This window comes from Chelonia mydas, chromosome 9 (assembly GCF_015237465.2).
Source record: "Chelonia mydas isolate rCheMyd1 chromosome 9, rCheMyd1.pri.v2, whole genome shotgun sequence".
NCBI lineage: Eukaryota > Metazoa > Chordata > Testudines > Cheloniidae > Chelonia > Chelonia mydas.
Window position 1 is genome coordinate 35,271,486 of NC_057855.1, and position 14,810 is coordinate 35,286,295.

The 14,810-nt window shown below is 42.6% G+C and overlaps 1 protein-coding gene across 2 annotated transcripts in view; it reads right to left on the minus strand.

Moving 5' to 3' along the window:
* NYAP2 (neuronal tyrosine-phosphorylated phosphoinositide-3-kinase adaptor 2) overlaps positions 1-14,810 on the minus strand; it is a 179,109-nt gene that overhangs the window by 23,000 nt on the left and 141,299 nt on the right. For both annotated transcript variants that reach the window (XM_043522822.1, XM_037909492.2), the window contains one exon: positions 13,840-13,943. In XM_043522822.1, coding sequence (XP_043378757.1) covers positions 13,840-13,943 — 104 coding nt within the window. The remainder of the gene's footprint in view (positions 1-13,839; positions 13,944-14,810) is intronic.

A 14,810-nucleotide genomic window follows, 5' to 3' on the forward strand; every position in this document is an offset into this window, starting at 1 on the left:
AATAGAGTCCTGGTCTATGACTGGAGCTCCTAAGTGCTACAGCAAACAAACTAATGATAATAGGTTCCCCCTCCCAAGATTTAGTTAAAATGGCTTTTATCCCTTTTTATCTCAATTTGAGTTGAGCTGGAAGTTAAAATACAAGAAGTTAAAGAACCAACGCATTGCTTGTCGGAAGCAGCATTGCAGAGCGGAAAGTTCTCATGACATTGCACTGAGCAAACTCTCTGAAGATGCAGCTGTCTGCTACTAAACCCACCCACACTGAATACTTCACACGAATTCTGAGGCTAGACAAATTCATTGAGAAATCCCTGGTTGCTAAGGACCAAACCCTATTCGGTAGGAGTTTTGACACTGACTTAAATTCACAGTTACTGTAGGCACCTCTTAAAGAGCTCCATCAAAATCTCCTCATGTCTCTGGGTCATTCTGGGTTACATTGTTACTTGAGCTGCTTAGGGGTATGAGAGGGAATAAGAAACCCTTTTGGTAATCCTTACGTCCAAATACATAGGAGTACATGGGTGCTGTGTGTCATTTATCTATCTATCCTAGGTACTTGAATGGCCCCCCCTTACAGTAGTTTCTGAGAACCTCACAAAGCTCCTGTGAGATGGGGCCGTGCTATTATTCCCATTGTCAATATGGGAAACTGAGGCACAGAGAGGACCAAAGTCACACAGAAAATCTGTGGCAGCGCCAGGACTTGAACCCAGGTCTCAAATACTACGCTACTGTCCTAACCACTGGACCACCTTCCTCCTTCTAATCCCCACAGTTCTGCCTGTGGAGCAGGTGAGCCAAGGAGGGGTCAGCGGGGGAAAATGGGCATAGCCAAGGCTTCCCAGTGCATCAGCCAGCACAGCCACCAGCATGGGGGTATAGACCAGCAGCAAATTAACTACACCTTGGAGCAAAGGGGAAGCAGGAAAGGGATCTAGCCTTTCAGTTCCTTCCCTAAACCATCCCAGACACTGGGCTTGAGGCAAAAGCCACAGACTACTCCTCAATATACATCCTGAAGAATTTCTTACTGGTGTAGTCGCCAGTGATTGTACAATCAGCCATATGAGTCGCAATCGCATACAAAAAGAAACTCCTGCCAAACCAAGGAAACTCACAATTAATCTATATTGTTTGTTCTCTTCTCCACAGATATTGAAGAGGTCTCCAAACACTGAGCCCAACAAGGACAGTTAAGGAATGACCCATAATACATAACAACATGCTTGGAGCACAGTACATATGGGTTTGCATTTTCAGATATTTAGAACTTATAAAACTATAAAATATTTGCGTGTGATTGTGTTAACAGAGTATAAAATGTAATTGAAAGAAGTGTACAAGATGGTGGGTTAGCCTGCCCTCTGAATTTCTTTGCATGTATTGTTTTTGGGCAGGATGTATAATATATCAAAGCTTTCTCAGGGTCTGTGGGCCACATCTTGCAATCCTTACCCATCGAATCCCCTCTGTATCCATCCGTTGCCTCTTGTCTTGTACTTAGATTGTGAGGTCTTTGGGATTTTTGTTCTGTGTTTGTACAGCACCTGGCAGAATGGGGTTTTGGCCCACAAGTGGGGCTCTCAGGCACTAAGGTAATACAAATAATAAATAACGTTATGTTGGAAGGTGTTAATGGTTGCCATTAAATGGTCTTTGATCTAGGCAGCCACAGATCGGATTAAAGCTGATGGCTGCGCTAATCATGCTTCTTTAAATTTAGGCTAAATGCAAGGAGCAATTAAGACTCTTTATGGAGTGAGATAGCTGGAAACAACAGAAGCCACTGCTAAAGGCAATAGGTGCATGGCAAGGCCTGATCAGAAGCTAAGCTGTGAGGGTTGAGTAGTTCCCTGTCTGCAGACACAGGGACTTTGGGTTTGTCTGCGTGTGTATGTTAGAGAAAGAAAACAGGCAGACTCAACAGAAGCAGTCGCAAGCATGGCCCTGTAAGGGATCAGGGACTGGGCGTTCCTTGGGGCACAGGACTGATTGGCAGACCAGACTTGAAACTTGTGAGCAAGGAAACTGCCTGCTGTTGTTTGTTCCTACTGTGGTCACGGCAACAGACCTTTGTGTACATGATTGTACCAAAGAATACCCTGGACTTGTATCGTCCATTTTTCCTCCTAACAGAAACAATCCTGGAAGGCCCCAAATATTGCCTAAGCCCTTGGCCCAAAGGGGTAATAATAATAAGTGCCCCACTCCTCTGAAGTTTATGGACAAGCTTGACTTCAGTGAGACCACTTGTGTGTAATTGTTCACAAACATGAGAAAAGGAGAGGTCACAGTCTGTCTCAAAGTAGCTCCCTGAGGAGTTAGACACTACTCAGCATGAGTAAGGCTGGAGGAACCTGGCCCTTTTATTGTAGTCCCTTCACCCTGATAGCAACATGCTGATGTCAGTTTCTTCCTGATATCTTTCAGGAACCATCTCCAGCTTGGATTTATGACACTGAATGATCAAAATGGCTTTTACTATGAAGTCTATATCAGTTCCGTTATGAGCATCAGTTTTTACAGTTACCATTTCCCTCATATTCAAGCAGGATGACAGAATACCTCAGTTCAGAAAGTTCTCCACCTACCTCTAACGACTCTATTTCTTTTATATCATGGAGGTTTAATAGGGCTGGTGTGATCTGTTATGGATCCTTGTGGTTCTTGATTGATTTGTGTTCATTTTTCAACAACAGAATTCATTAAGTGTGAAAGTCAGGAAACCAGTCCCTCTTAAGAAGCCTGACAACTGCGGGTTATTTACTGACTCCTCTGGCACTTTTGTACAGTATTGCTGTGGGAATATAGAAGCTTTGGCCTGACAGAAATGTAAACAAAAAAGTACCGCTGCACTGTTTATGTTCCAGGAGGCATAGGGGGCATATATTAATTCTGAAAGCAGAGATCCCAAATCATAGAAATTTGAATTCATTAGAGAAATATTTGACCAGGTGCTTTAAAAAATTATAACAATAATAAAAAATAATAAATAATAATTAATAATTTGCTCTTCTAAAAGAAATCAAAGCACACTGCAGAAATTGATTAATTATAGTATAAGCACAACGCTCTGAGGCATGTAATTATTACTGTACCCATTTTACACGTGACTAAATTGAGGCACAAGGGCTAGACTTGTGGCTGAGGCAATATGGGAGTACTCACGTGCTTAAAGTTAGGCACATGCTTAAATACCTTGTTGCACTAGGGGCAGAATGCTCAGGTAGCTCTGCACGCTGCCTCCCGCCCCATGCACTGGCTCCGCAGTTCCCATTGGCTGGGAACCGCAGCCAATGGGAGCTGTGGGGGGAGTGCCCGCAGGAGGAGGCAATGCACAGAGCTGCTTAGCTGCACCTCCGCCTAGGAGCAGCAGGGACAGGTTGCCACTCGCGGGGAGCTGCCTGAGGTGAGTGCCACTTGGATCTGATACCCCAAAACCCCTCTTGCGTACCAACCCCCTGCCTTAAGCCCCCTCCTGCACACAAACTCCCTCCCAGAGCCCGTGCCCTGCACCCCTCCCATGCCCCAACCCCCTACCCCGCATCCCCTCCCGCACTGCAAACCCGTCGTGGCCATTTTTCCGCCTAGAACAGCGGGGACATGTTGCCACTTCCAGGGAGCCACGTGGAGCCAGGAAGGAAGCCTACCAGCCCTGCGCCAACGGGACTATAAACCAGACTTTCTATGAAGATTAGAAATGCTGGTTTGTAGAGCTTCCCGGTTGGTACAGGGCCGAATAACACAGCTTTTACTGTATACAGCATACCCAAATATACACCAAAAAATAGACAGCTAGAAGACACAGCAACTTCTATAGATGCCACTAGGTGGAGCCATCAGTCCAAGAAACAGATTGTCAGAGCCAGAAGAGTACCCAGAAGTTACCTACTACAGGACAGGTCCAACAAAGAAAGTAACAGAATGCCACTAGCCATCACCTTCAGCCCCCAACTAAAACCTCTTCAACGCATCATCAAGGATCTACAACCTATCCTGAAAGATGAACCCTCACTCTTACAGATCTTGGGGGACAGGCCAGTCCTTGTTTACAGACAGCCCCCCCCCCCCCCCCCCCCCCCCAACCTGAAACAAATACTCACCAGCAACCACACATCACACAACAAAAACACTAACCCAGGAACCTATCCTTGCAACAAAGCCCATTGCCAACTGTTTCCACATATCTATTCAGGGGACACCACCATAGGGCCTAATCACATCAGCCACACCATCAGAGGCTCGTTCACCTGCACATCTACCAATGTGATACATGCCATCATGTGCCAGCAATGCCCCTCTGCCATGTACATTGGCCAAACAAGGCAGTTTCTACGTAAAAGAATAAATGGACACGAATCCGACGTCAAGAATTATAACATTCAAAAACCAGTCGGAGAACACTTCCATCTCCCTGGTCACTCGATTACAGAGCTAAAAGTGGCAATACACAACAAAAAAACTTCAAAAACAGACTCCAACAAGAAACTGCTGAATTGGAATTAATTTGCAAACTGGACACCATTACATTAGGCTTGAATAAAGACTGGGAGTGGATGGGTCATTACACAAAGTAAAACTATTTCCCCATGCTAATTTTTCCTTCTACTGTTACTCACATCTTCTTGTCAACTGTTGGAAATGGGCCATCCTGATTATCACTACAAAAGATTTTTTTTCTCCTGCTGATAATAGCTCACCTTAACTGATTATTTTTGTTATAGTTGGAATGGCAACACCCATTTTTTCATGTTCTCTGTGTATATATTATCTTCCTACTTTATTTTCCACTGCATGCATCCGATGAAGTGGGCTTTAGCCCACAAAAGCTTATGCTCAAATAAATTTGTTAGTCTCTAAGGTGCCACAAGTACTCCTCGTTCTTTTTGCAATTTTAAAGGCACCTAACTTTCTTCATTATTATATAGACCAGTGATTCTCAACCTTTCCATACTACGGTACCCCTTTCAAGAGTCTGATTTGTCTTGTGTACCCCCAAGTTTCACCTCACTTAAAAACTTATAAAATTGGACATAAAAATACATTACTTTCTCATTAGTACCATATAATTATAAAATAAAACAATTGGAATATAAATAGTGTACTTACATTTCAGTGTATAATGTACAGAACAGTATAAACAAATAATTGTCTGTATGAAATTTTAGTTTGCACTGATTTCTCTAGTGCTTTTTACGTAGCCTGTTGTAAAACTAAGCAAATATCTAGATGACTTGATGAACCCCCTTGAAGAACTCTGTGTACTCCCAAGGGTTAAACGTACTCCTTGTTGAGAACCACTGATGTAGAGAGACAAGATGGGTGAGGTACTACATTTTATTGGACCAACTTCTGTTGGTGAAAGAGGCAAGCTTTGGAGCTACACAGAGCTCTTCTTCAGGTTGTTTTTATCATGTATCAGGGCTTTCTGCTCCTTTGCTTAGTACCATTCACAGGGGTGGTATAGTAGGGTTTGGAGTTGACAGTTATGGGGAGGAATTTTTGGCTTTTGGTTTTCAAATACAATTCAAAGATACATTTGGGGGAAAACATTTTCAGACCATCTTTAACCAGGTCTCCATTTCTGGAGCTGTAACTTTGCAAGGGCAAATAACTCTGGGACTAGAATGGAGGAGGGGATTTGAAAATCTGGCCCAATGATGTATAATTCATCACAAAACTTCCATATATTACAATGCAAATAAAGTTATGTAACTAAATTAGCACCACTAATTTGGACTAGATTATGCAGTAAAAAAACCTGATTTGCGACATTCTGAAGTGCAAGGTGGATTATGCAGCCCATTCCTTCACTGTGGGATTGCAGAGCACAGGGAGCAAGATTTTCACGAACAGGAGCTAAAAGGTATGCTCTGAAGTAAATATTTAGGCACCTAAATAAGTAACCTTATTTTCCAAAGTGTTCCAATTTACTTCAAGAGGAGCTACAGGATACTTGCCACTTTTGAAAATGAGGTCACTCGGGAGCCTAACCCTGGTTTTGAAAAATTTGGCCATCCCTAGGAAAAGCCACACTACAGGTGAAGTGTACATTATATTTTCTTACCAGGCACCCTAGCAAGAGAACAGACTCCATGGAAACTTCTTCCCCCAAATGTCTTTGGATCAGGAAGGGCCCCTACAACGTTCAGCTAATCTAATGTTCTTCCAGCTCATTAGCCCTATCCATTCAGCCTGGGTAGACTGGATCTGAGTAGGTAAAAAAATTATGCAACCAAAGAATAAGGACATGAAGGTCTGTTCTCTTTAGCTGTAACTCCCAGAGCATATCTTTTCTACACAGAGTGTAGCATGCTCAGCAGTTCTGGAAACCAGATCGCTTATTTAGGGGATGTCTAGACTCATAGGACACATAACCAGGGGCCCCATGGCCTGAGCACTTTTTATGCAGAAGCCACTCAAGACAATCTGACACCCTAGGCAAAACCTCCTCATATGCCAACTGTGATGAGGAGCAGCCAGGCCATATGGGAGTGAGAGGCACTGCAACTGGCCTCCTGGGTCCATTGCGATGGGGCGGCTGGGCCAAATCTGCCTTGTGAGGCAGCTGCCCAGAAATCTGCTGCCCTAAGCAGCTGCCTACTTTGCCTATAGCTAGAGCCCAACTTTTATGGTGGAAGTAGAGATTGGAGGTGAGCAGTGCCCAGAGCAGCAGCAGGATAAGCATGCTGGATCCACAGCATGGTCAGCCCTGCCACAGTGAGTGTACTGTATGGAGCAAATCTATGCCCCCTCCCCACCACTTCAAATGGTGCTCTGCAGCCCCTCTCTACAGTGCAATCAGAGGCATGACTGCAGCACATGTAGACATACCTAAGCTTCAGCAACAAAGTAGTGAAGCTGGGGCAGCAGGGGACAGCTGCTCAAGTACATCACCAGGGTCCCACTCAGGGCTGCCCAGTTTGTGCTGCCCCCTGTGCCACTGTGGCTTCACTGCTATTGTTATTCAAGTTACCTAGATCAAAGCTAGCTCTGTTACGTCTACATGTGCTGGGGTCACACCTCTGACTGCAGTGTAGACAGACTCCAAGATATCGAAATATGGATTTAGGCACCAGTTTCAAAACTTTAGGCACCGATTTTAAAATTCTTGTCCATAGAAATCTGATTTTAAAAGGGTTTACTAATGGATGCATTCCTTTGAGGAAGTACGGTGTGTATATCTTTACATGACAGCTGTGCCTATGCTGTTAGCATGTGAACTTCCATCTTTCCTTTACTATAGTAGTAAAGTAACCAGGGAGAGAATGAGAGAACCCTTCCCCTGCATGGGATATTGGGAGGTTGGGGTTATTCTCTCAGCCAGGACTGAGATATATGAACTCTGCATTGTGTGCTCTTGGGAGAAGCCCTAAGGGCCACATGATGGGAGCTTTAAGCAGAAAAAAATAAGGGATTAACTGAAGGTCACTCAACCTGTTGTAGCAACTAGCAACCTGTTGTAGACATCATCTTTATGGCAGGAAGACTGCTTATTTGCACCACATCCACTATCTCTGCTTAACTATTTACCTTGCTAACTGGGCTGAGCTGAGAGAAGAGCCATTAAAAGTTCAGAGCAAGAGTGTTTCCTGTAGCACTGTGTAATTTTCTAGTGCTTTCTCCATTCTTCTTTTAAATGGAAGTTGAGGCGCCTGTAGACAAAGATGTCCTGTGACCTTTATTCCCTCTTGTGGACGAGTTATTATTCTTAATCCTGGCACAGATTTTGAATTCTACTATGATCATTACTGGAAAGCTTAAACATTCTTACTCTGCTTACATCGAATATACCTGTCACCAACCCCATTCAGGGAGGTACCAGAATTTAGAAGGTCTATGCACCAACCAGAGATTGGAGACAATAGTATAGGAGCTACACTGCTGTCTTCCAACTGAAGAAAAAAACCAAACCAAACCGCTAACTGACAGCATGAAGGATGCTGCACATTTGCAGATAAGGTACAAGGTTCACAAAAATAGGCCTGCAAGAAGGCTCTGCATCGCAAAAGTGATGAAATACAGGCATCAGAACTAAAGAAGGATTTTTTCCTCAAGGGTTTCTATTCCTTCAGGGAATGGGCTTTCTTTATTAATATGTGCTAACAGAACAGCCATAATCATGCAACTAAGTACCGGGAATTTTGCTGTAATAGTCCTAATCTAACAACAAGAACAACCAGAACAAAAATCAGTTTGCAAAATCCATTTGGAGCCACAAATTGGCAATAGATACATTTGCTATTTTTTAAACTGGTATCTGAAATTCTTTCCTTGTTAACAATCAAGACTGCACACATTAATTTTTTAACTAAACTATGTCTGTAAGGATCCCAATAACGACCTAGCAGTGATGTTTTATGTAAATTTAAAATAAGATTTGAAAAAAATCCCTTCATACGCAGTAATCTAACATCTGCAATGCAGTTCACTTTAAGTGCATCCTTTTGTACCTAAAATAACACATTATGTGTGTATGTATATGACACATAAGGCGGGTCTTGTGAAGCCATTCATTCTTCACTATCCTGAGACAAACGTGAGACATGCGTTTTTATATTCCTTTAAAATGAGGACGAGTGAGAGGAGGCTGGTGAGCAACCTTATACTGAAACCCCACTCATCTAATTTTTTTCCCTTTAAATCTGAATCCTGCTGGCTTTACACATACTAGGAGCTCCATTCATTTACAGTGGGTCTACTGACGTGAATGACACCAGCAGAATTTGGCCAAGGACTTCAGAGAAAGATTTGAGAGGCAGTGAGGTGGAATAGGTAGTCACTTCACAGGGAGTCAGGACACATGGGTTCTAGTCCCAACAATACCACTGACCTGCCACTAAGGATTTGTGCTCCATGGCACTTTTGAAAACCCCACCCTCTGTCTATTGCAAGCTTAACTTCTCTAGTAAGACTGCCAGTTGGTGCCAACGTGGTGGTGATGCATTTTGTCATGTAGACAAGGAACTGAAGCCACTAACTCAGTCAACATAGTAGGCCACACACTACATGGTCATTTGACCACTTCCAATCTAGAATGGATTTCAAATCGCAACTTAATGGTGAAAGGTTCAGAATCCCTTGAACTACCCAGCTACTCAGCAGCATCCATCTTTCTTTACTGTATTTTTAATTATAAAATGATCAAGGGCACACCTGGTTTACCTAGCTGAGTGCTAGGGCTTGCCTTTACATGGCTCTTGCTTTGGGTCTTTCTCTTTGAGAATTCTGGTTGCTGGCCTTACATCCCCTATTCCAACCTCCTGCTTCTTTAACTGCTGTTCCTTACTGCACTAGATAATTTATAGCTGTTCTCCATCAGAGGCCAGTCTCTTACTTTGTCTCTGCCTGTTGAAGAAATATTTTTGTTTTATTCATACAGTGAGATCAAAATATCGCTTAGCACCTTATAAAGCACTTTCAATCTTCAAAGTGCTTGACACACATTAACTAGTCAGTCATCACAACACTCCTCTGAAATATGTTAACCACCATTATTACCACAGTATACAGATGAGGAAAGTGAGGCAGAGGATTTAGGTGCTCAAGATTACACAAATAGTTAATGTCTGAGCTGGATTAGAATTTAAGAGTTCCTATCTTTTCATCCTATGCTCTAACCACTAGACCTGTCCTCCCCACCTGGTGTAAAAAAGATCATATTATAACATCGGTAGGGTTTTGTGAAATGTTCAACTGCAAACGTGAACCTACCTGAAATCAGTTAATGGGTTTAGGATCTATTCCTACTCAAGAGCATCACCCAAGTCCATGAACATATGAGATAATTGGGCTAACGCAGTAGTCTGTCTCTTTTCCTATGTGTTCTTCTTTCTTGGGGCCTTGTCTGCAAAGAGCACTGGGTGGTGGTTATCCCCACCTCACACATTTAGGGTGGATTCCACGCAAAGCTCCTTGCTTCTTAATCCTGAATGATCTTTGGGAAAGCCTGTTGCTGCCAATGCTATGGTGCAGTTAAGGAAAATCAGTCTCAGTACTCTAAGACAACCATAGCATAGGACTATAATACCCTCTAGTCCAGTGGTTCTCAAAGCCGGTCTGCCGCTTGTTCTGGGAAAGGCCCAGGTGGGCCGGACCGGTTTGCTTACCTGCCGTGTCCGCAGGTTCGGCCAATCGCATCTCCCACTGGCCGCGGTTCGCCGCTCCAGGCCAACGGGGGCTGCGGGAAGCGGTGCGGGCCAAGGGACGAGCGGACTGGCTTTGAGAACCGCTGCACTAGTCCACAACTGATCTGACTTCCAGTGGGCTAACAGCCCCTATCCTTCTTCACACACATTTCACTTGACCCAGGGTGTCGCATACCACGGTAATATGGGAATATGACTCTAGGGTAGGGATTGAGTTGTGCCAGGTTTTACACAAAAAATCCCAGTGATGTCTGTGTACATAATACAACTGCTATCTTTCATCCTCTCCTCCTGCTTCTCACTGGAGAAGTTCAGCGGGATTTTCCTGCCGCCGCCACTTAGGGCCTGTTTCTACACCATTCATGTTGGTGAGAGTTTGGCCATTGGCTTCCCTGGGAACTCAGTTAGGCTAAGGCTCCTCCTATCTATCTCCACTGCTTTCTTTTGGCTTGGCTTTTCATTTCATTCATGCAGTGGCAAGGTATTTCAAAGCTGATGAGACAACACTAACCAGTGATTTTGGAGTTCTGTTTGGGTATTTGTCAAAAACAACTTTTTAAGGTACCATGCCAATGAGGTTACTCACCCTCTAGGGCTGCCATGTTTGCTGTTCTCACAGGTACCCAAACAAACGCACCCATACCTGACCATCTTCCCATACAGCATTACAAATTAGTAGTGTTCAGCATGATTTTCTATTGCCCCAGGGCCTTGCTTTATCCTACATCTTCTTACACCCTCCTGTCAATTGCACTTCCTAGTGCAATCCTGCCTTCCAACTCCATCAATGTGTAACTTATACTAGTTAACAGCCGCGGATGCCTACTAACACTATCTCCTCCCACTGTTGTCACCTCTGAATTTGGCTCATAGTCTCTAAAATCTCCTTGCAATACAAGATATTTTTACTATGTCATTTTTAAAAAAAGGTTGAATGAAGTTTCTAACATGTAAAGAGTTTCATATGGAACACACCAGAGGACCAAAAAGAGATGGACTATAACTCTATAAGGCCTGATCCAAGAACCAACAGAACTGAATAGAATAATACTTTAACAAGCTTTGTATCAGAGCCACAGAAAGCAGTGGTACTATAAGTGAGGGAATGCTTGGTAATATCAGATGACAATATCTGCGACAAAGTTGTGAAGTTAATTTCCCCACTTGCGGGATGCGATGTAATATGCAGTTAACTGCTCTTAGAAACTCTGGGCCTGATCCTTTTCTCCTTGAAGTCCATGAGAGTTTTGCCATTCAATGAGAGCAGGACCAAACCCTCTCATTGAAAATCATACCATCATAATAGAGTATTGTGGCACACCAGTGCTTTATTTTTTCCCAACTGGTCAGTTTAAAGGGAATATTAATATGAATCGAAGCCTATTACTAGGGTAGCAGGGATTTTTTTTCGGGGAGAGCCATAATACACACTATACACTACACTGTTAGCAAAATCTTCGTCTTTTAGTTACTTGAATTTTTTTCCCGTCATCTTTATTCCTTTCTTCTCTCTAGAGTGAAGTGAATCCTTTCTCCACAGTTCTAATCAACCCTGGCTGCAGCTTCTGGAAGTCTCCTTATCTCTATCATCACACCGAGTTCTGCTTACAGGGCTTATTGTTTTTTTTTTTTATATCCGAACCGAGATACTAAAAATCCTTTGTAACATTCAAGGTGCCTTTGTGACTGAGTAACCAGCAATGTGTTGCATTGGCTTTGCACCCTGATCAATCATAAATCATGTATTACATATACATCGGGCCATGCAAAAATATTCAGAAGTGCAATTGCTCTGATTTTTTTCCGTAGAAAGAACTCTCAACATATCATTTAATTAGCTTGTCATTGTGAGTCACCGTTAATTTGCTTACCTAAAATACCTTTTGGTAATGTGTAAGATTTTTTTAGGCATCATCTCCAACAGGACACAAAATTATAGTAGAACCTCAGAGTTATGAACATGTTGGGAATGGAGGTTGCTTGTAACTCTGAAATATTTGTAACAAAACATTATGGCTGTTCTTTCAAAAGTTTACAACTAAACATTGACTTAATACAGCTTTGAAACTTTACTGTGCTTTTAACTCTCTGAATTTAAATGATACAAGCACAGAAAGTTTCCTTACCTTGTCAAATCCTTTTTTTAAACCTTTATTTTTTAGTAGTTGACATTTAACACAGTACTGTACTGTAATTGCCCCCCTTTTTTTGTTGTCTCTGCTGCTGCCCGCTGGCAGACTTCCAGTTCCAAATGAGGTGTGTGGTTGACCGGTCAGTCCATAACTCTGGGGTTCGTAACTCTGAGGTTCTACTGTAATAGAACAGCTCTTACTTCAGTTAAGCAAAGTTAGAGAAGTTCAACCAATATGGACTCAGTTGTCCAAACAGAATGTTACTGGAAAATAGGCTGAGTGAATTGGCAAAGCTTCATTAGCTGTGCCAATGTACACCAGCATTACAGGCGTTAGTTAGAGCAGAGCTTCTTGCAGAAACTCACAGAGCTGCAATACAATTAAGTATGGGAATAGCAAAGGGGCCCTAAAGGGAGTTAGGCCCCTACATCTCATTGAAATTCAATGAGATGTAGGGGCCTTATTCCTTTCTGATCATTTGAAAAATCACAACTAAGTAAACAGAAATAATATATATAAGTATAAAAGAAAACCATTCAATACCAAAATGCTTCATGTTTGATGGAAGACATAAATGCAATATTTAAATGCAGTCGTTGCCCCTATTACTAATCTTTGTAGTTAGTTCTGAAGATTAGTAAAACACCTCATCACTTGTGTGCACTGAAGTGAGCAGGATCTCCACGTTAGCAGACAAAACAAAGTTACATGTGCATTTGGCCATGTCTTTATTTCTCATCTCTTTTCTCCAGTTGCTAATATAGGTCTCATTTGCCGTGTTCAGATACTTAGATTTCTTTGTCAAGTGTCCGTTGGGTATTTTTGGTATTGTTGAGAAAAGTAGCTCCATTTAAAGCAAGTAGGGTTTTTTCTTCGTTTCGTTTTGAATTTTTTGCATTTTTTTTTTTTTTTACAATTTACAATAAACATAACTACAACAGACTATTTAATAGTCCCATTACCACTATATGGCCTTAGGTTGAAGAGAGGCTAGCTGCCATATTTAAACAAAATAACTCGCCGTGTGAGCAATTTTAAGGACAACGATAATTCACAGTGTAATACAATCATGCACCAAGCTCAAAACAAATGTAAGACTGGCACAAATATTACAGTACAACAGGGCAGAAGTTAAAAGGTATGTACAAGTCTTTTGACAAACATTGGTGCAAGTGCTTTAGACGAGACATTTAAAAGAAACACACTAAAACATAGATTAAATTTATCAAATTTTGATAAATTTTAGACAGTAAAAAAGTACACAAAACATGAAAAAAAATAAAAAAAACAACCAATACATATATAGTTTCACTACATCTATATTACAGAATGAAGGAAATCAGAGACAAAAAAGATTTAAGAATTCACAGCAAAGAAATTTCTACCAGCCTTGAAGGATAGAATTTCATTGCCAGTGAGAGACACACGCACACGCACAAAAGTAAAAACAAACACAAAAAATCATTTACTGTAACAAATGACAGACACAGAGGTGAGAAACATTTGGCATGTTGCATCACATGAAGTCATTCACGATTGGCTAACGATGGTACCTGGCTGGGTTGGAGATCGCTGGCTTGCCTGAGAGGAGTGACTGATGGAGGAGGCACACCTGATGTGGATGCAGATCGACCTAATCTACAGCTTGCTTTAGGCTCTAGGAAGGGAGAGAAAAGAAGACATATGCCCAGTTAATGGGATTGTTGATGTTGGTGCAGTAACTTGACACTTGAGGTGACATAGAGAACTATAGGTCCTTGTAAGTGCAATTCACCTGCCTGCCAACCTCCCCAGAACTTTCCCAAGGTATGGAATTCAGGCACATATTCCTGGACAATGTCTTGGGAAGTTGGCTGAGTCATAAATAAAAGTTGTCTTCTAGGCACTAGCCACCAGTATGGCAAGAGAGAGGCCTGGAACTAACTTCTCCCCACACCTTGCTGTCTCAACCTCTTTAATTTCCAGTAGCATCTCTGAGCCTGAAGAGTAGAGCAATGAGCAGCAGAGATAGGAAGCACGTCCAATTTTCCTTCTGCCCTCCACCCACACACTGTGGCAGTCTCAGTGCCCAACTCTCTCACTTGCATAATGTGGCAGTGATTGGTGAGGGGTGACTGAGAGGGGTAACTTGTGGCCCAATACCCTCATTCAGCGGCTGAGTGGGATAGATAGTGGAAGAGGACAAAAAGATGGTGAGGCTGAGGGAAGCGGAGGGAAATCACGAAGAAGACACAGTTCTTGGGGAAGTGGACAAAGGTAGGAGAGGGTGATGGGGTAGGTGGGGAAAATGGGAAGTTAGAGATTTTCCAGAATCAAGACATCATGATTTGTGATGTCATGAAGGCCACACAGAAATCTGAAAGTAGCTGACAGTGAGTCAAGGTCAGCCGCAGAACACAGAGTACAGGGAAGAAACTTCAAGTTTTAATAGCATGACACAGGCCTCGGCAATGGAGTCTGTGAAGTTGGTTGCATTGTGTTGTCTCCAGCTTGTGTGTTCCCCAAGTAGGAGCGATTAACAGAA